The sequence below is a fragment of the Dama dama genome, chromosome 19 (genome assembly GCF_033118175.1).
Source record: "Dama dama isolate Ldn47 chromosome 19, ASM3311817v1, whole genome shotgun sequence".
NCBI classification, from domain to species: Eukaryota; Metazoa; Chordata; class Mammalia; order Artiodactyla; family Cervidae; genus Dama; species Dama dama.
In genome coordinates, this window is record NC_083699.1 from 54,279,056 (window position 1) to 54,293,228 (window position 14,173).

General features: G+C 46.1%; 1 protein-coding gene across 2 annotated transcripts in view; it reads right to left on the reverse strand.

Annotated features, from left to right (window-relative positions):
• Window positions 1–14,173, reverse strand: part of PLA1A (phospholipase A1 member A) — a 31,215-nt gene that overhangs the window by 4,043 nt on the left and 12,999 nt on the right. For both annotated transcript variants that reach the window (XM_061167088.1, XM_061167087.1), the window contains exons 2-9: window positions 13,928–14,129; window positions 11,956–12,133; window positions 11,324–11,432; window positions 9,711–9,812; window positions 7,203–7,292; window positions 5,290–5,457; window positions 3,812–3,901; window positions 97–205 (exon numbers count right to left, since the gene is read on the reverse strand). In XM_061167088.1, coding sequence (XP_061023071.1) covers window positions 97–205; window positions 3,812–3,901; window positions 5,290–5,457; window positions 7,203–7,292; window positions 9,711–9,812; window positions 11,324–11,432; window positions 11,956–12,133; window positions 13,928–14,129 — 1,048 coding nt within the window. The remainder of the gene's footprint in view (window positions 1–96; window positions 206–3,811; window positions 3,902–5,289; window positions 5,458–7,202; window positions 7,293–9,710; window positions 9,813–11,323; window positions 11,433–11,955; window positions 12,134–13,927; window positions 14,130–14,173) is intronic.

Genomic DNA, 14,173 nt, shown 5'->3' on the forward strand with positions numbered 1-14,173 from the left:
CCCACCCATCAGTGACCACACAGAGCATGTCCTGGGATGTCCTTGCGTGTATGTAAACAGAAGGAGGGAAACCAGCCATGTGGGACACTTACGTACATGGTAACCTTGACCAGGGAGGTGACCCTGCTGCTAAGGAAAGTGACTGTGACGCAGGTGTCCTTGTTTCTTGGCTCCTGCAAGTGAAACTCCACGAGGCTGTGATGCGCTGGGAAACCAGAGCAGAGCAGACAACGGGGCCAGAGGTCAGTGGGAGCAATGCGTGAAAAATCCCAGAGAGCAGCACAGCAGTTAGAAGTCTCACTCTAACACCTAGCAGCTGTGTGACTGGGCGCAGTTACCTCTTATCACAGGTTCTCAGCTTCCTCAAGTCTAAATTGTGTTCAGCAGCTCAGCTGTGTCCTCCTCTTTGAGACCCCATGGACTGCAGCACACCAGGCTTCCCTGTCCTTCAATCTCCTGGAGTTTGCTCAAATTCTTGTCCTTTGAGTCGGTGATGCTATCTTAACTATATCATCCTCTGTTGCCAAGTGTAAATTGGGATAACAAAATTACATACCTCACAGTTCTGAATGAGAATTAAATGAATGAATACATATAAAGTCCTTAGTGTTTGTGCCTAGGAATCATTCAATACATGATAGTTTTATTATTACTTGTAATCCAAGAATGTGCCTCTCCTCTCTGTTTGGCAACATTATCCTGATGGTGTGATTATGAAAACCAAACAGTGTCTATCTTATACTAAATAATTAACTCATAAAATACAGCACCACCCCTCCCCGCTAGCATACACACAGTGTCAGGGAATCCACCATGTTTGCAGGAGACGACTGTGGCCCTCCCTGGTGTGGCGGGGAGCCTGTGTGGCATCTCTGCCCTCTTGGGCAGCACTGAAACTGAGGCTCTCAAAGCTGGTATTGTCCGCACAGACTGGGTGAGCAGCCTGGTTCACGGTGATACCCCTGGGTCTGTGGTCCCTCCGTCAAGAGAGGTTAAGAAGGATTATAGCTTCCCCAACACCCTAGCCTTTCCTCAATAAGGGGTAAGCCCATCTGGTGGCACCTGGCTGTGATGGTCTCTGAGCATTTTCACAGACTCCTTTGGTGGTTGGGACATAGCTAGAGAGGTAGTCCTTCACCTCTGCCCTACCTGTACTTTTTGATTTGTTATATTTTATGGGTGAATATTGGGTGGAGATACTAAGTGGATTTAGGGAGACAGCCCAAGTTGAAGTAATGATGTGATCCATATGAGCTCACGGGGTTAGCAACCGGACTCCTGCCAAGAACCCACAAGAAGACAGGAAAGCACTGCACTCTACCCCTTCACAGAGGGGAACATCAGATGCCACGTCCCTCCTGTCTCTCTTTCTTGGTTTTTTACTGTGGATGCAGTGTTATGTTGACAGGCAAGGGCTGAACAAGAGTGTATAATCACAACGTGGAAAAAAATGTCTACCTTACATAACTTTAGGAATCTAATTCTCTGTGCTGAGTTGGATATATCACTTTACCAGCAGGTATCACTGATCAAAACAGTTTCCTGAGGTCCTGCTGATCTCGTCTCTGATTACTCTGGAAGCCCTAGAAGGGCCAGGTCTGCTAACATTGGTGGATGGGAACTAGTAGTGAAATTCCTACCTGCTTTGGGCCTGACAAGGGCAACAGCACATGAGCCCTTGATGGTTTGCCAGGGGAACTGGATCCAAGGTGAGGCCCTGCTGCTTACCAGTTGTGATGTCCTGCCTAAGCCACCGAAACTCTCTGTGCCTCACTTCCTTCATGTAGAACCAATAACCCCCAACATCACCTCATAGTACACTGTGAGGAACGAGGTGATGGAGGGAAAACACTTTGGGTGAAATGTTGCTCTACAAGAGAAAAATAGTATTTTTGGAAAAATGATTTTTGGGCAGCAGATTCTCTGTCCATGCTGGCACCTGCCTGGCAGAAGCCAAGGGTGACAGCTGTCCTGATGAGCAGTGCCGAGGCTGAGGCAGGTCAAGAGTGCTGGGGAGTGGGAGCTCGGTGCCACAGTGGCCTGGGAGCGGATGAGAGCGGGAGATGTTCAGGTGGGGTACCAGGTGGCCGACCCATACCCCACCACCAAGAGAGGAGGGGCCCAACTTTGATGCTCAGAATGGCAGGCTCAGGATGCAGGCCCCTCTGAGGTCTGTGAACAGACGTAACCATACTTCTGAGGGGATGGGGAGGGGATCTCACAACAAAGACGAAACAGAAAAGGTGTGGTTCAGTGAATTCCCCTCAGCAGGGATCCAAAAATGCCTTCAACCTTCAGATGTGCCTCAGGCTCCCTGGCTGTCCAGACAGGGAGGAGACACCACAAAGCTGCCCTGGAGCTGGAAGTAGAAATGGGAAGTCGGTCCCCGAAGCCCTGCCCCTGACCCAGACAAAGCATCCTGCCTCAGGCTGACCTCTGAGCGGTGGCAAGGACCCAAGAGTAACTGAGAAAGACAACTGACAAGAGCAGGTTCTCGGAAGAGGGGGCAGAGATACGAGTGTGGAGGCAAGTGATGATGGTGTGGAAAGGATAAAGATTTTGAAGTCAGAAGACTGGAGTTGAATCCTGACTTCTTCACCCTCCCATGGAGCCTTGGGCACATCACCGCTCAGGACTGGGTTGTCAGATGAGAGGATGGATGTGAAAAGCCCACAGCTGACCCACTTAATTCTTAAGTAGCCATGAGTTCTCTCTAATGAAGTTACAAACACCCCCATCTTGGCTCCCAAATTCTCCTGTTGTCAGAGGGAAGGGAATTATTAACTTACTGAATCCAGTCACCGTGCAGTGATTGCCTGTGTACTATGTATTTTATTTGATCCTCACAATTAATTCTTTGAAATAAGTACTATTTTCCACACAAGTGTGTAAAAGTTCAGAAAGGTTAAGGAACTTGCTCCTGATCACACAGCAGGTGAACAGAGAATCCTAGAGCAATTCAGGTTTGGGTGACCACTGAGCCTGAACTTCAGGCCCTCTACTACTGGGAAGGTATGGCCACAAAGATCCCTCCAACAACCAGCCAGACACCAGTGATCAAAAAATAATTTAGAATTAGGGTGGTCATATAATTTCCCATCCAAACCAGCATACTTCTATTCTGAACACACAATAAAGCAGACAAGACCCCAGGATAAAAAAAAAAAAATTAGAAAGTATAGTCAACCTAGATAAGATGCAAATGCCGTAGGAAGGAGGATGGTTCAGCTCTTAATTTAATGTTATAGATTCTAAGATACCCTTTTCTCTCTCACATTAATCATCATTCACGATCACCGGCATCTTAGCTTCAGTGAAACGCAGTGGTTAGGAGTCACAGTAAACAGTTGAAATATATATGTGAAGGTTCAGTATTCCTCATGAACCCTGATGTAGGAGGACTGCTAGAGTGGAGACAACACAGGGTGGGCAAAGAGGAGGGGGAAATGTATGCAGGAAGATGAAACCCAAAAGGTTCTCCCAAATACCACCCTAGAGAGAGAGCCCACACTGGAGGGCAGGATTCCATGGTGGGGTGGGAGGAATGAAGGTCAGTATACTGACCGAAAGATAAGATGCCCCCAGGTTCTTATCCATAGAGCAATGGTTTAGGCTGGCTCTGATAAGTTTGGGTTCTATCTAAGCCCAGGAGATGCTGCCCTCCACCTCTCACTTTCCATGACCTTTTTGCCCCAGTTCTTCACCTCCCACTTTGGCTACCACACTGCTCTAGACACAGCCCAAGTTGGAGCCCTGGACTCAGCAGGTCAGCACATTGGCAGAGCTGAGCAGGGTGTTCCTCCCCACTCACCACAATACGGAGCCATGGAAGTGGTCATCAGGTAGACCTTCACCTCCTTGGGAAGTGGCTCTATCTTGACACCACCTTGTTCTACCAGCCCTAGAGATAAAGAAGAAAAGACAGCAGGGCCCTGAGGAGGCCATTTCAGGGTTCAGTGGCACCCAGCCTTTCAGTGATTAATTCATGCACCTGTTCATTCTACAAACAACTGTGTGAGTCCTGGGATACAGCAACTCCATCCAGACAAGGATAAACACACAAGTAGACAGCAAATACATTCTTCAGATTATCTGGTCCACTCCCAGGGGGTATTTATATGAAATTATGAAATTATGTCTCCAACTTGCCAAACAATCTATATGACAGTTCTTTTAGTGGTATTTGTATCCTGTGCATTGGAGCACAGAAAGTGTTTGAGCTGAAGAATAATGGTTGACAAGTTGGAGAAGGGCTTTCCAAGCAGAAAGTAAAGTCTGGGCAAAAGGATATTGGGTGAGGAAACATGAAAAATATTCTTGGAAGTATGAGTAATTAGCATCCCTGAGGTGTTTAGAAAAAAGGGAAAATCCCGTGGGAGATGAGGCTGAGCAGAGAGTGTAAAGTGGTTGTTAACCATCTGGTCCATCACATGTGTGGGAAACAGTGACATATGCCTGATGAGCAGAAAGTAATGTTGTTTTGCTTTATTATGGGAAACCACACCTACTTTAACATTTTGTCAAGCTGATATTCATTTCAATCATATAAGCAATGGCAGGCTGCTGCAGTTCTGAGTGGCAGCTGGCGGGTGAGAAGTGGGAGAGTGAAGGACGGGGAGGAATCACACATTACCCCGGAGTTTTTCCTGGAACTCTTCAGGCTGGATAACCCCAGGATATTCACAACAATGGTCTGCACAGGGTGAGCTGAGGCTGGATCCCTCAGCCTTCCCGAGCCAGTCTCTCCAGACTAGCCTGGATCCTCCAGGGATGTGTCCAGGTCAGTCAGCAATTAGGAACCCTTCCAGCTGGCACGTGGCCTCACACCTCTAAGGCAGGCAATGTGTGCCAGTCTTAGGGATTTCCCCACAGCACTTTGATGTCAAGCCTATCAGGAACTGGAGAACGGCTGGCCTAGCACGGAAGACCATGGGGCACAAAGACTATGGTGTGCATCAGGTCCAAGAGTGGGTGCAGGGGATCTGGACCACACTGATGCTTCTGAAGAGCATCCTGAGGTAGACTTGCAGGTCAGGGTCTCTGTGTGTGTGAAGGGCGTGCACAGAGTGCATACGGCATCAGGAAGCAGTATTGGGGGTGGGTGGGACACAGAAAGCTAAAGGCCACCTTCTAGGTGAGAACACCTTCTAGCTGAATTTTGAACATTACTTAACTTTTCTTTACCCAACTTGAATAGACTTTTTGACCATAGGAGATCAGGACTTGAAGAGGTGACAAGGCTTGAGCTCTCCCCAAGTTGTCAGAGGGAGTCAAAGGAGGAGTACTTACCGATTCTTGGACAGGAAAGAAGAAAAGGGTTGAAACAATCCAGACACTGTCCAGCAAGGAAGTCCTTGTAGTTTGTGCAAGGGAAGGCCATCAGTGGACAGGAGTTCTCCAGAGCACTGATGTAGAGGTGTACAGCCCTCATGTGATCACAGATCAGATAACTGTAGCCTGAACAAGGCCAAAAGACACAACCAAGTTTCAGTTCAAGACACATGGAAACTCCCTCCATGCTACTTACTGTCACTCTATTGAACGTTATAGTCCAACAGGCTATAAATACATGGGATATCCCCCTGAGCCACATTTTTGAAATATTGATGAACATGGTTACTATTCTCTCGTTTTTCTTTTTAATTTTTTTTGAAGTGATTCCTTTTTTTTTTAATTTTTCTTTTAACTAAGCTTAATTTACCAATAAAATTGCTTACTTAGAGACCCATTCTTCCATGATCATGCAGATTCTCTTTTGGAAAATGGGAGCATGTGAAGAGTTGGCGATCCTGACCCTACTTCTCAAAATGGATATTGGTCTGCACATTTTTGCCTTCTTCAGCATCACCCACACAACCAAATGTATTCAACCTCATTAAACCCAATCCAACAAAGAGACAATCAAGGGAGTCAGCAGCAGCTCATGGTCCATCTATGAAAGCCAATGTACTGAGGTTCACCTCACCCAATGACTGACACTGAATCTGCCAAATGTCCCAACACAACAAACACTTGGTTTCTTGTTATTGTTGTTGTTGACTATTTTAAAATTTGTCATAATTCACACTGAATGAATCTGCCGGGGCTAAGAGGTCTATAGTGAGCCATAACTCCAGCATTTAAGGTCTTCATACTCTCCCTTCACCTTGGGACCCCCTCACTGGGACCAGAACCAAGTATGAGCTGTGTGTGGATTTTCCTTTCCCCCATAGTTGGAACACTGTCTATGGCCAACCCCCTTCTAGCTACAACAAGGAGATGGAAGACACAAACTAAACCCTTCTCAAGTTGTGTTATGAAGAAAAAAATGGAAAGTGACCAAATAAAATGCCAAAGAAAATTTCAAAAGCCATTAAAACCAAACCAATCTGATCAGAATTGCTGAAAAAATTATGAATTATTAAAAGAAACATGATTTGGAAAATCAGTGAATTTGATAAGTTGGATTAGTGGTTACTCAACACAATTGTCAAAAGAATCTTTAAAATGATAAAATTTTGGTAAAGAAGGAAAAGGTTAAAAACACAGTATTCAGAAATCAAAACTCCCATATGAAATGTTGATAGGTTAGCTGCATTCATGAGAAGAATATAAGAAGACTAAACAACCCTTAATGCTTAGCTTTTGATAAATTTAAAACTGTTTAAAATTATGCTAAGAACATAAACAATATATCCAAAAAGAGTATCCAGAAGAGTAAATTTAGAAGAGAAGATAGGTATATTCATTGACTGTATTCAAGAAGATTATCTTGAAAGCAATTTTGGAGAACTTAAATTTAATTAGTTTGGGGAAATGGTTGTGCAGTGAATTGAACCCTCAGCTAGCTAGCTTTGGGTACACCAGCCTGTTTCTGACACAACGCAGCACTGCAAAGGATGTAACTAGTGTGGACCCTGCCACAATGTGGGGCCTAGGAAGAAGAGAGGTTATTGGCTTGAGTGATGGTGGATGACGGTAGGGCCTAAGACGTAGGGAGGGAACCTAAATATGGAGCAATCTTAATTTCAGGCAGTCCTCCCCTAGAATTCCTTGTCTCCACAGACATCCATTCAATAAGTGCTGAGTAAGCTCGATGGGACATAGCAAATGACACTGTCAGGAAGACTCCTGTGGCTCACACTGGCTGACTCAACACGAAACCTGTTGATAAAATCCAGTCTCTGGAGCAGCCAAACACCGAGTGTTTCTGGCTTTCTGACCTGCATAAATGGAAGTGGGACAGCCAGGCTGGTCTTGGCCTCCATTGATGAAGTAGTCCACGTGTCCGACAGGAATCCGAATACCCAAATCTGCAAGAAGGCAGAACCTTGTTACCCTCTTCCTTCAGGGGCCATTTTTCCAGGTCCCCATAGCAGGGTCTACTGGCCACAGAGCCTGAAGTCTGACCTTGGGCACCCACCCCTTCTCTGGGCTGAACGGGGACCCACTTATTCCTAAATGTTAGAAGATGACAGAACTAACTAGCCATTAGATGGTTTTCTAAGAGGTTTTGTCATGCTGAAAGGAAGCTAAGAATAAATTCATAAGAAGATACTCATATTTGCCTAATAAAATCAAGAAAAATATCCCTTAAGTTTTTATGAATCAGTAAATGTTATAATAAGCTTGGTAAATTTCCTTGTTGAATAGTTTCTATTTTACTCTAAGTAACAGTTCAGATATACATGTGTGAGACCACATTTCCAGTCTCTTACATGCTTTTGAGCTTCTATGACTAAGAAGAAATATAATCTGACTACAAAGAGATGAGTTTGTGAGGTAGTAGCCTTTATCCCATCAGTGTGACGATATCTGACCCCTCAAGATCAGTCCAATTTAGCTGCCAAATATCATGACTTTCTCCTTCATATTATCTGTCACAATTGTAAGCAGTGGAGTGTGTGTTACCAGTTTAACGTCATCTATCCAGGGTTTAAGTGATGACCTAGAATGCCTCCTTGCCCATCATCTGTCAGGTCAGTTCTACCTCCATAATATATTTTTAATCCTTCTGCTTCTCTCCATCTCTACTCCCACCACCTTTGCTTCAGCCACTATTGCACCCCCATCCAGGCCACCACTGCAAACACCGTCCAAAGGGCCTTCCTTTACTGCCCACCTGAAGTCCATGCTCTGCCCAGCAGAGTCATCTTTTAAAGGAATCCAAATCGCTGCCCTATTCTCATTGATCATAGAATAAGATGTAAACCCCCTGCCATGTTCAGTCTGGTCCTGCTCCACTTTCTCATCGCATCACTCACTGCGTGCTAATTACATGGTTCTCCTTCCTGCCCTCACCCACCATAAGGCTTTCATTCTGGCTGCCCTCCCCATCTATAATGGTCTTTTCCCAGCTCTTTCCAGTGCTGGCTCATTCTCATCCATGAAATCTCACCTCAGACATCACCTCCTTGGACAGATTTTCCTCAATAATCCTATCTGAGGTAGATCCCCATCCCCTGCCAAGTCACATACACTCCTCCCATATCCCTTATTATCATAATCACGAGGTAGAATTATCTTGTCTGTTGACTTGTATGTAAGCTCCACTAAGGCAGGGCCTTTACCCGTCTTCTCCCTGCTCTATGGTACCTAGCTTATGTTAGTACCAAATACTTATTTATTGAACAAATCAGGGACAAATGCTTTCCCTGTTAGCCTGCAAGTCCCACGTGGTGCCCTGTGCACTGCAGTATTCTTAGTGCCTGCTACATAGATCAGTCAAGACTAATTGAATAAATGGAAGTTATTTTTTTATCATAAAAAGAAAAACTTTTTCTTTTATCATATTAGGTAGTGGCTACAACTTTGAAGGGGACTGAGAGGGCTAGGACAAATAAATAGGGACCAATAGGTCACCTATTTAGCAAATTTAGGAACATAAAAGGTTAACATTGTTAATTAACATGGTTAATTAACTTAATAACTAAGCAGAGGGCTATGGACTTTGTTTTCTTATCTGTGAAATGGAGGTGGAAAAGAGGACTGAGTTATATGACTACATGAACTTCTTCCAGAATCATGAATCTGTGAGTTTTGGATGCTAAAAAGGCTTCTAGCCAAATGGAATGAGACATGGCTGTCTCTCAGTTGAATTGCAAACTCTTGTGGTCAGAGACAGATGTAATTTCTTCTGGTACCCAACACACTGAGCACAGGCCCTGGCACTAGACTCTGGGCATCTGACATTGAGTAGGACTGAGGAGGAGTGTCTGCTGGTTATGATGGATTCAGAATTGGGGGTTCTTGCCTGTGCCTATCATTATTGGAGGCAGCAGTTCTCTTTCTTCACCCAACTGAGGGCTGGCCTCATCTCTTGGGAAGGAGAGAAGTTCTGACAGGCCCGAGCATCTGCCCCAGAAGTGGAATGCCCCAGTGTCCCGGGGCGAGGCACGTTCACCCTGAAAAAACAGCCTGACTTTCCCGTGTGCCTGCCAGGCAGAAGTGCCCTCCAAACACTACCTCAGATGAGGCTTAGTGTTGAATCAGAGTGAGACTCATGACCAAACAGTTTTGGTCCACAAATGAGAATCCTTCTGTCTCATGCTGGCTAAAAATAAAATCATTCATCTCAGTCCCAGAGCAAGTTAGGGCTGGAAGAGACTTTTGAGATCATGCTGGTAAACTCCTCACTGAAACAGAAGCTCAGAGAGGAAGGGTCTCCTCCTAGGGCTACTCCTAGCCTCTGCCCTGTGCTCATTGCCCTGCCACCCCCCGACCCAGCTCACTGTCCGTGTCTGTGTGGATGGCTTCCACGAAGAGGGCATCCCCAGGGTCCAGACGCTCCTCCAGGCTGGCTCTGGTGTACTCCGGTCCAGCAGGGTCCAGGCCTGCAAGGACAGACATGTCAGGGGCCCTGTCATCTCAGACACAAGAACTCTCATGGATCCACTGCACACCTACACGGGCAACCCTTATAGTTCAGATCAGAATCCCCCAACAAGGACCCAAGGATGAGAGAACTAGCTCAGGACCACCTTTCCCAGGAAACCCTACTCTGTTGAGTAGAGAGAACTCTAACTTCTTCATGACCCAGTTCCTCTGGCTCTGAAATGAATTTGCTAACCCCGACCATTTGGTAAGGGTTAATGTCAGTAATATTCATCCTCGTGTAGTAATAACAATGGCTATAATGTTTTGAGTAGTTACTATGTGCCAGGCCTTGTGCTGGGCAACTTCACACATTCTAGTCCTTACAACAACGTGTGTGCATGCATGCTAAGATGCTTCGTTTGTGTCCAACTTATTGTGATCCCATGGACTGTAGCCCACCAGGCTCCTCTATCCATGGGATTCTCTAGGCAAGGATACTAGAGTGAGTTGCCATGCCCTCCTCCAAAGTCATCTTCCTGATCCAGGAATCTAACCCACGTCTCTTATGTCTCCTGCATTGGCAAGAGGGTTCTTTACCTCTAATGCCACCTGGGAAGCCCCTTTACAATGATAGAGTGAAGTAAATATTACTCTCTCCCAGCCTTACCTTGGATCCTTCCCTATTCCACCCAAAAAACAGACTGTGAGACAAGTATGTAAAGTGCAATAGCTTATTTGGGAGAAAATCACCGAAAGCATGGACTTCCCAGCTGGTGCTAGTGGTCAAGAACCTACCTGTAAATGCAGGAGAAATAAAAGTCACAGGTTCAATCCCTGGATAGGGAGGTCTCATGGAGAAGGGAAAGGCAACCCACTCCAGTATTCTTGCTGGGATAATCCCATGGACAGAGGAGTCTGGCGGGCTACAGTCCATGGGGTTGCAAAGAGTCGGACATGACTGAAGCAACTTAGCATGCACGCACAGAAAGCATCATGAGGGAGTGGAAAAAAGAGAATGAAAGACAATTTTAATGACTAGACTATCACTTTGGGTCTCATCCCACTGGGGACCCCCTGCAGGACTCTGCAAAACACAACTCAGAACTGTCCCACTGAAGTGCCAGGCAGCCAGAGTATTTACCACACAGCTCTGGCTCCTTACTGATTGAGGGTAGTTCCTGAAGCATAAAATTCCCAGCACTGTGCAAGTATTTAGAAAAACTGTGTAAAGGTGATTTCCACAGTGGGCCAAGGAGATAGGAGCTGTTACAACCCATTTTAGAGTTGTAGAAATTGAGGCTCAGAAAGAAATAGATGGCCTCTAACACTGACACTAGAGATCATGCAATAACAACACAATACCATCTTATCCAAAAGGGCCACAATAGGTAAGTTTTAGTGGTGATCAACGACTTGGTCATAAGAACAAAGGCCTAACACACTTCCCTCTGCCTGCCTTAGCAAACGCTCTTCCAGGCATGTTCTCTCTCTCTCTAAACCTGAGTGAATGGGCAGGGAAGAATGTTACCTGTGATCCGTCCCAGCTGGCCATTGTAGAAATGTCCTACCATGCCCCCTACATGGGCCCCCAGGCTGATGCCAATGATGTGGATTGAGGACTCTGACACACCCAGCACCTAGAACAGTCATTTACAGTGAGTTATATTTGGGCCACCCCAGCCCCTGACCTTACAAGGGTAACAATTTTCTCTGAGGCATCAGAAGCAGAGGGTCTTGGGCACAACATATCAGCCACACATGCTTTGGGGAGAAAGTGCAGAATCTCACCCTTAATCACTTGCCCTCTCCCTGGGCTCCCCACCTGGACAACCCATTCATTTTCCTTTTGGTGCCCAAGGTGTGTGAGGCATGACCACAGACATTTCCTCTTGAAAGCATAGCAGGGCCAGCTATCGGCACCCCTGATGTAACATGTAGTGGTGCGTCTTACAGAGGAGCAGCAAGAGGCTCAGAGAGGTTCAGAACTCCGCCTGAGGTCAGCACAGTAAGTGGTAAAGGTGAGATCTGAATCAAAGACCCACAGACTACCAGTGGCTCTGCTTCCTCGCTAAAGCTCCTCCTCACGTGTTATTTCTTTCTTTCTGAGCGTTCACTCCCCCACAAGCAGCCAGAGCTCACCCTAAGCTCTTCTACACCTACCAGGAGTTTACGGAGGAAACGGGAGATCTCAAGTCCCAGCTTAATCACATTTTCCACAGCTGAGAAATAGGCCGCTGTGGAGCCATACACCCAGTCCACAGCAATCACGTTAGCATCTGCTGCCCGCAGAAGGGCACCGATGAATCTATCAATCCAGGAAGGCTTTGTTCCTAAAGCCCTAGATGTGGGGCCAAGAAAGGATAAGAAAATTATCTTCCCAGTCAGTATTCATTGTCAGGGAAATTACAATGACATTTCTATAAACAGAACAAATCTAGAGGAAAACAGTCACAAGTGTGTGTGTGTGTGTGTGTGTGTGTGTGTGTGTGTGTGTGGTGGGGGGTGGAGGGGAGTATGAGCACTAAATCCTACAGTGCTTTGAGCATAAGGAGGACATAATCCTGAAGTTAGCAGGGTTCCTGCTTGCACATGTGGAGCCTGTGGGTAAATTGTAAAGAGGTACCTTTGTTCCAGGTGGATGTAGCCTTGGGCCAGGGCTCAGAGCTCAGGTCAGAGTTCAGCCCCGCTGGCCCTCAGTCAGGTACCTTTGTGCAATGCATAAATCACACAGACCACATGTGCTGACCCTGCTTGTGTTACTCATGCGAAAGAAAAGATAGCTTTGTGTATTAGAGTTCAAGATTTGCAATCCTAATTCTCACTCTATAACACAGACACCTCCCTTGGGGGTGTTTCCATTTACTTGTTCATGCATTCACCCTTCATGCAACAAATGGTCCAGGCAATGTGATAGGTGCTTTCTGAGAAATAAAGAAAAATGAGATATATTCTTTATTATTCTAGAACTTAGAATATAATAGCACTTTTCTAGGGAAAGAAGAAGAGGAAAAATTTCAGAAAGCTTTTCTAAGAGGTTAGGAATGGGAAAGAAGTCTTCTCCACGGCACAGAGCTGGCTCATGTGGACAGAGGAGCCCAGCCTGGGTGTATGCCAGGGAATGTGGCCTGGGGGGCATCTGGAATGACAGCATAGCAAGGCTTCAGAGCTCTCCACTCCATCAGCTATCTCCGGGTCGCAGGTGTCTCTGGTTGAGCCTCGGATGGTGGCTGAATGCAGGATTTGCCAGAGGAGAGACTTTGGCCCAAGAGTGGGAAGGAATGCCTAAGGCAGGATGTGACTGGGACCCTGGAGTCAGGGGTTTGAGAGGCAGGGAGAACCCAGCCAGAGATGAGGAAGCAATTATCCTTTGTGCAGTGCCTGACTGTCCACCTCTTCGTTGGGTCCCCCCCAGTTTCAGTTGTTCTAGCTACTGTTTCACCATATTCTCTGCCTTTCTCTTCCCAGCAACTTTTTACTGTTTTTGGCGTTGTCAGTGAATTTTGGAGAGATGTTGGAAGGAAGGGTGGTGATTGATTTGGGACTCAGAGACTACATATTACAACAAAAGTTGGACTGTGGATCATCAAAGAAATTGAAGAAGTGTGTAGTGCCTGAGGAACACTAGTCTCTGGGAATGATGGAAGTGGAAGTTTCTTAGGTTGTGAAACCCAGGTAGAAGTGAAGAAGAGGAAATAAAACCCTGGATAAAAACACCCTGATGTTACCCCTGAGCAATTGCACAAAGCCTGTGACCTCGCTGGCTGAAATGAATCATGCAACCCACACTTGAGGGAGGAAAGGATCACTGAGACCATTTTTACAACCTCCCTTTTACTCAGGCATGGAAATCAAGGCTCCATGTGCTACTTATCCAGGGTCATTCATATTTACTGTTTGAGAGTATAAAGATGAGACTTAGCAGAGGAGTAACATATGTGACCAATAAGAAAGAGCAACACAGCGTGTGTTCATGTTGCTATGAGACCTCTTCAAGACCAGCCGAAGGTGAGCAAGGGGACCTGTGACAGGCAGTAAATCCATTTCTCCTCTTGCTCCCCACTAACTTCCTGTGGTATGAGGGTCATTTTCTAGTTCCTAGTGGAGGTGATCCTATTGGTTGGTTGGCTCCCACCTGAATCCATGGATAACTAGCTTGGTTCCTAGAGTGGCATTGAACCCAGAGTTTTGGATGTCACTACTTTCTTCCACTAGCTGCCCACAGCTGGGATCTGAAGGAGTGAAGAGGAGAAACTGGACTTTGAGATTGGTGCCTCGGAGGAGATTGGCATTCTGGAAGTCAGCACAATTCGTCTGTGGGGTAGGAGGTGCATCCCCTAGAAGAAAAAACAAATAAAACCCAAGAAACTTCAAAGGTGAG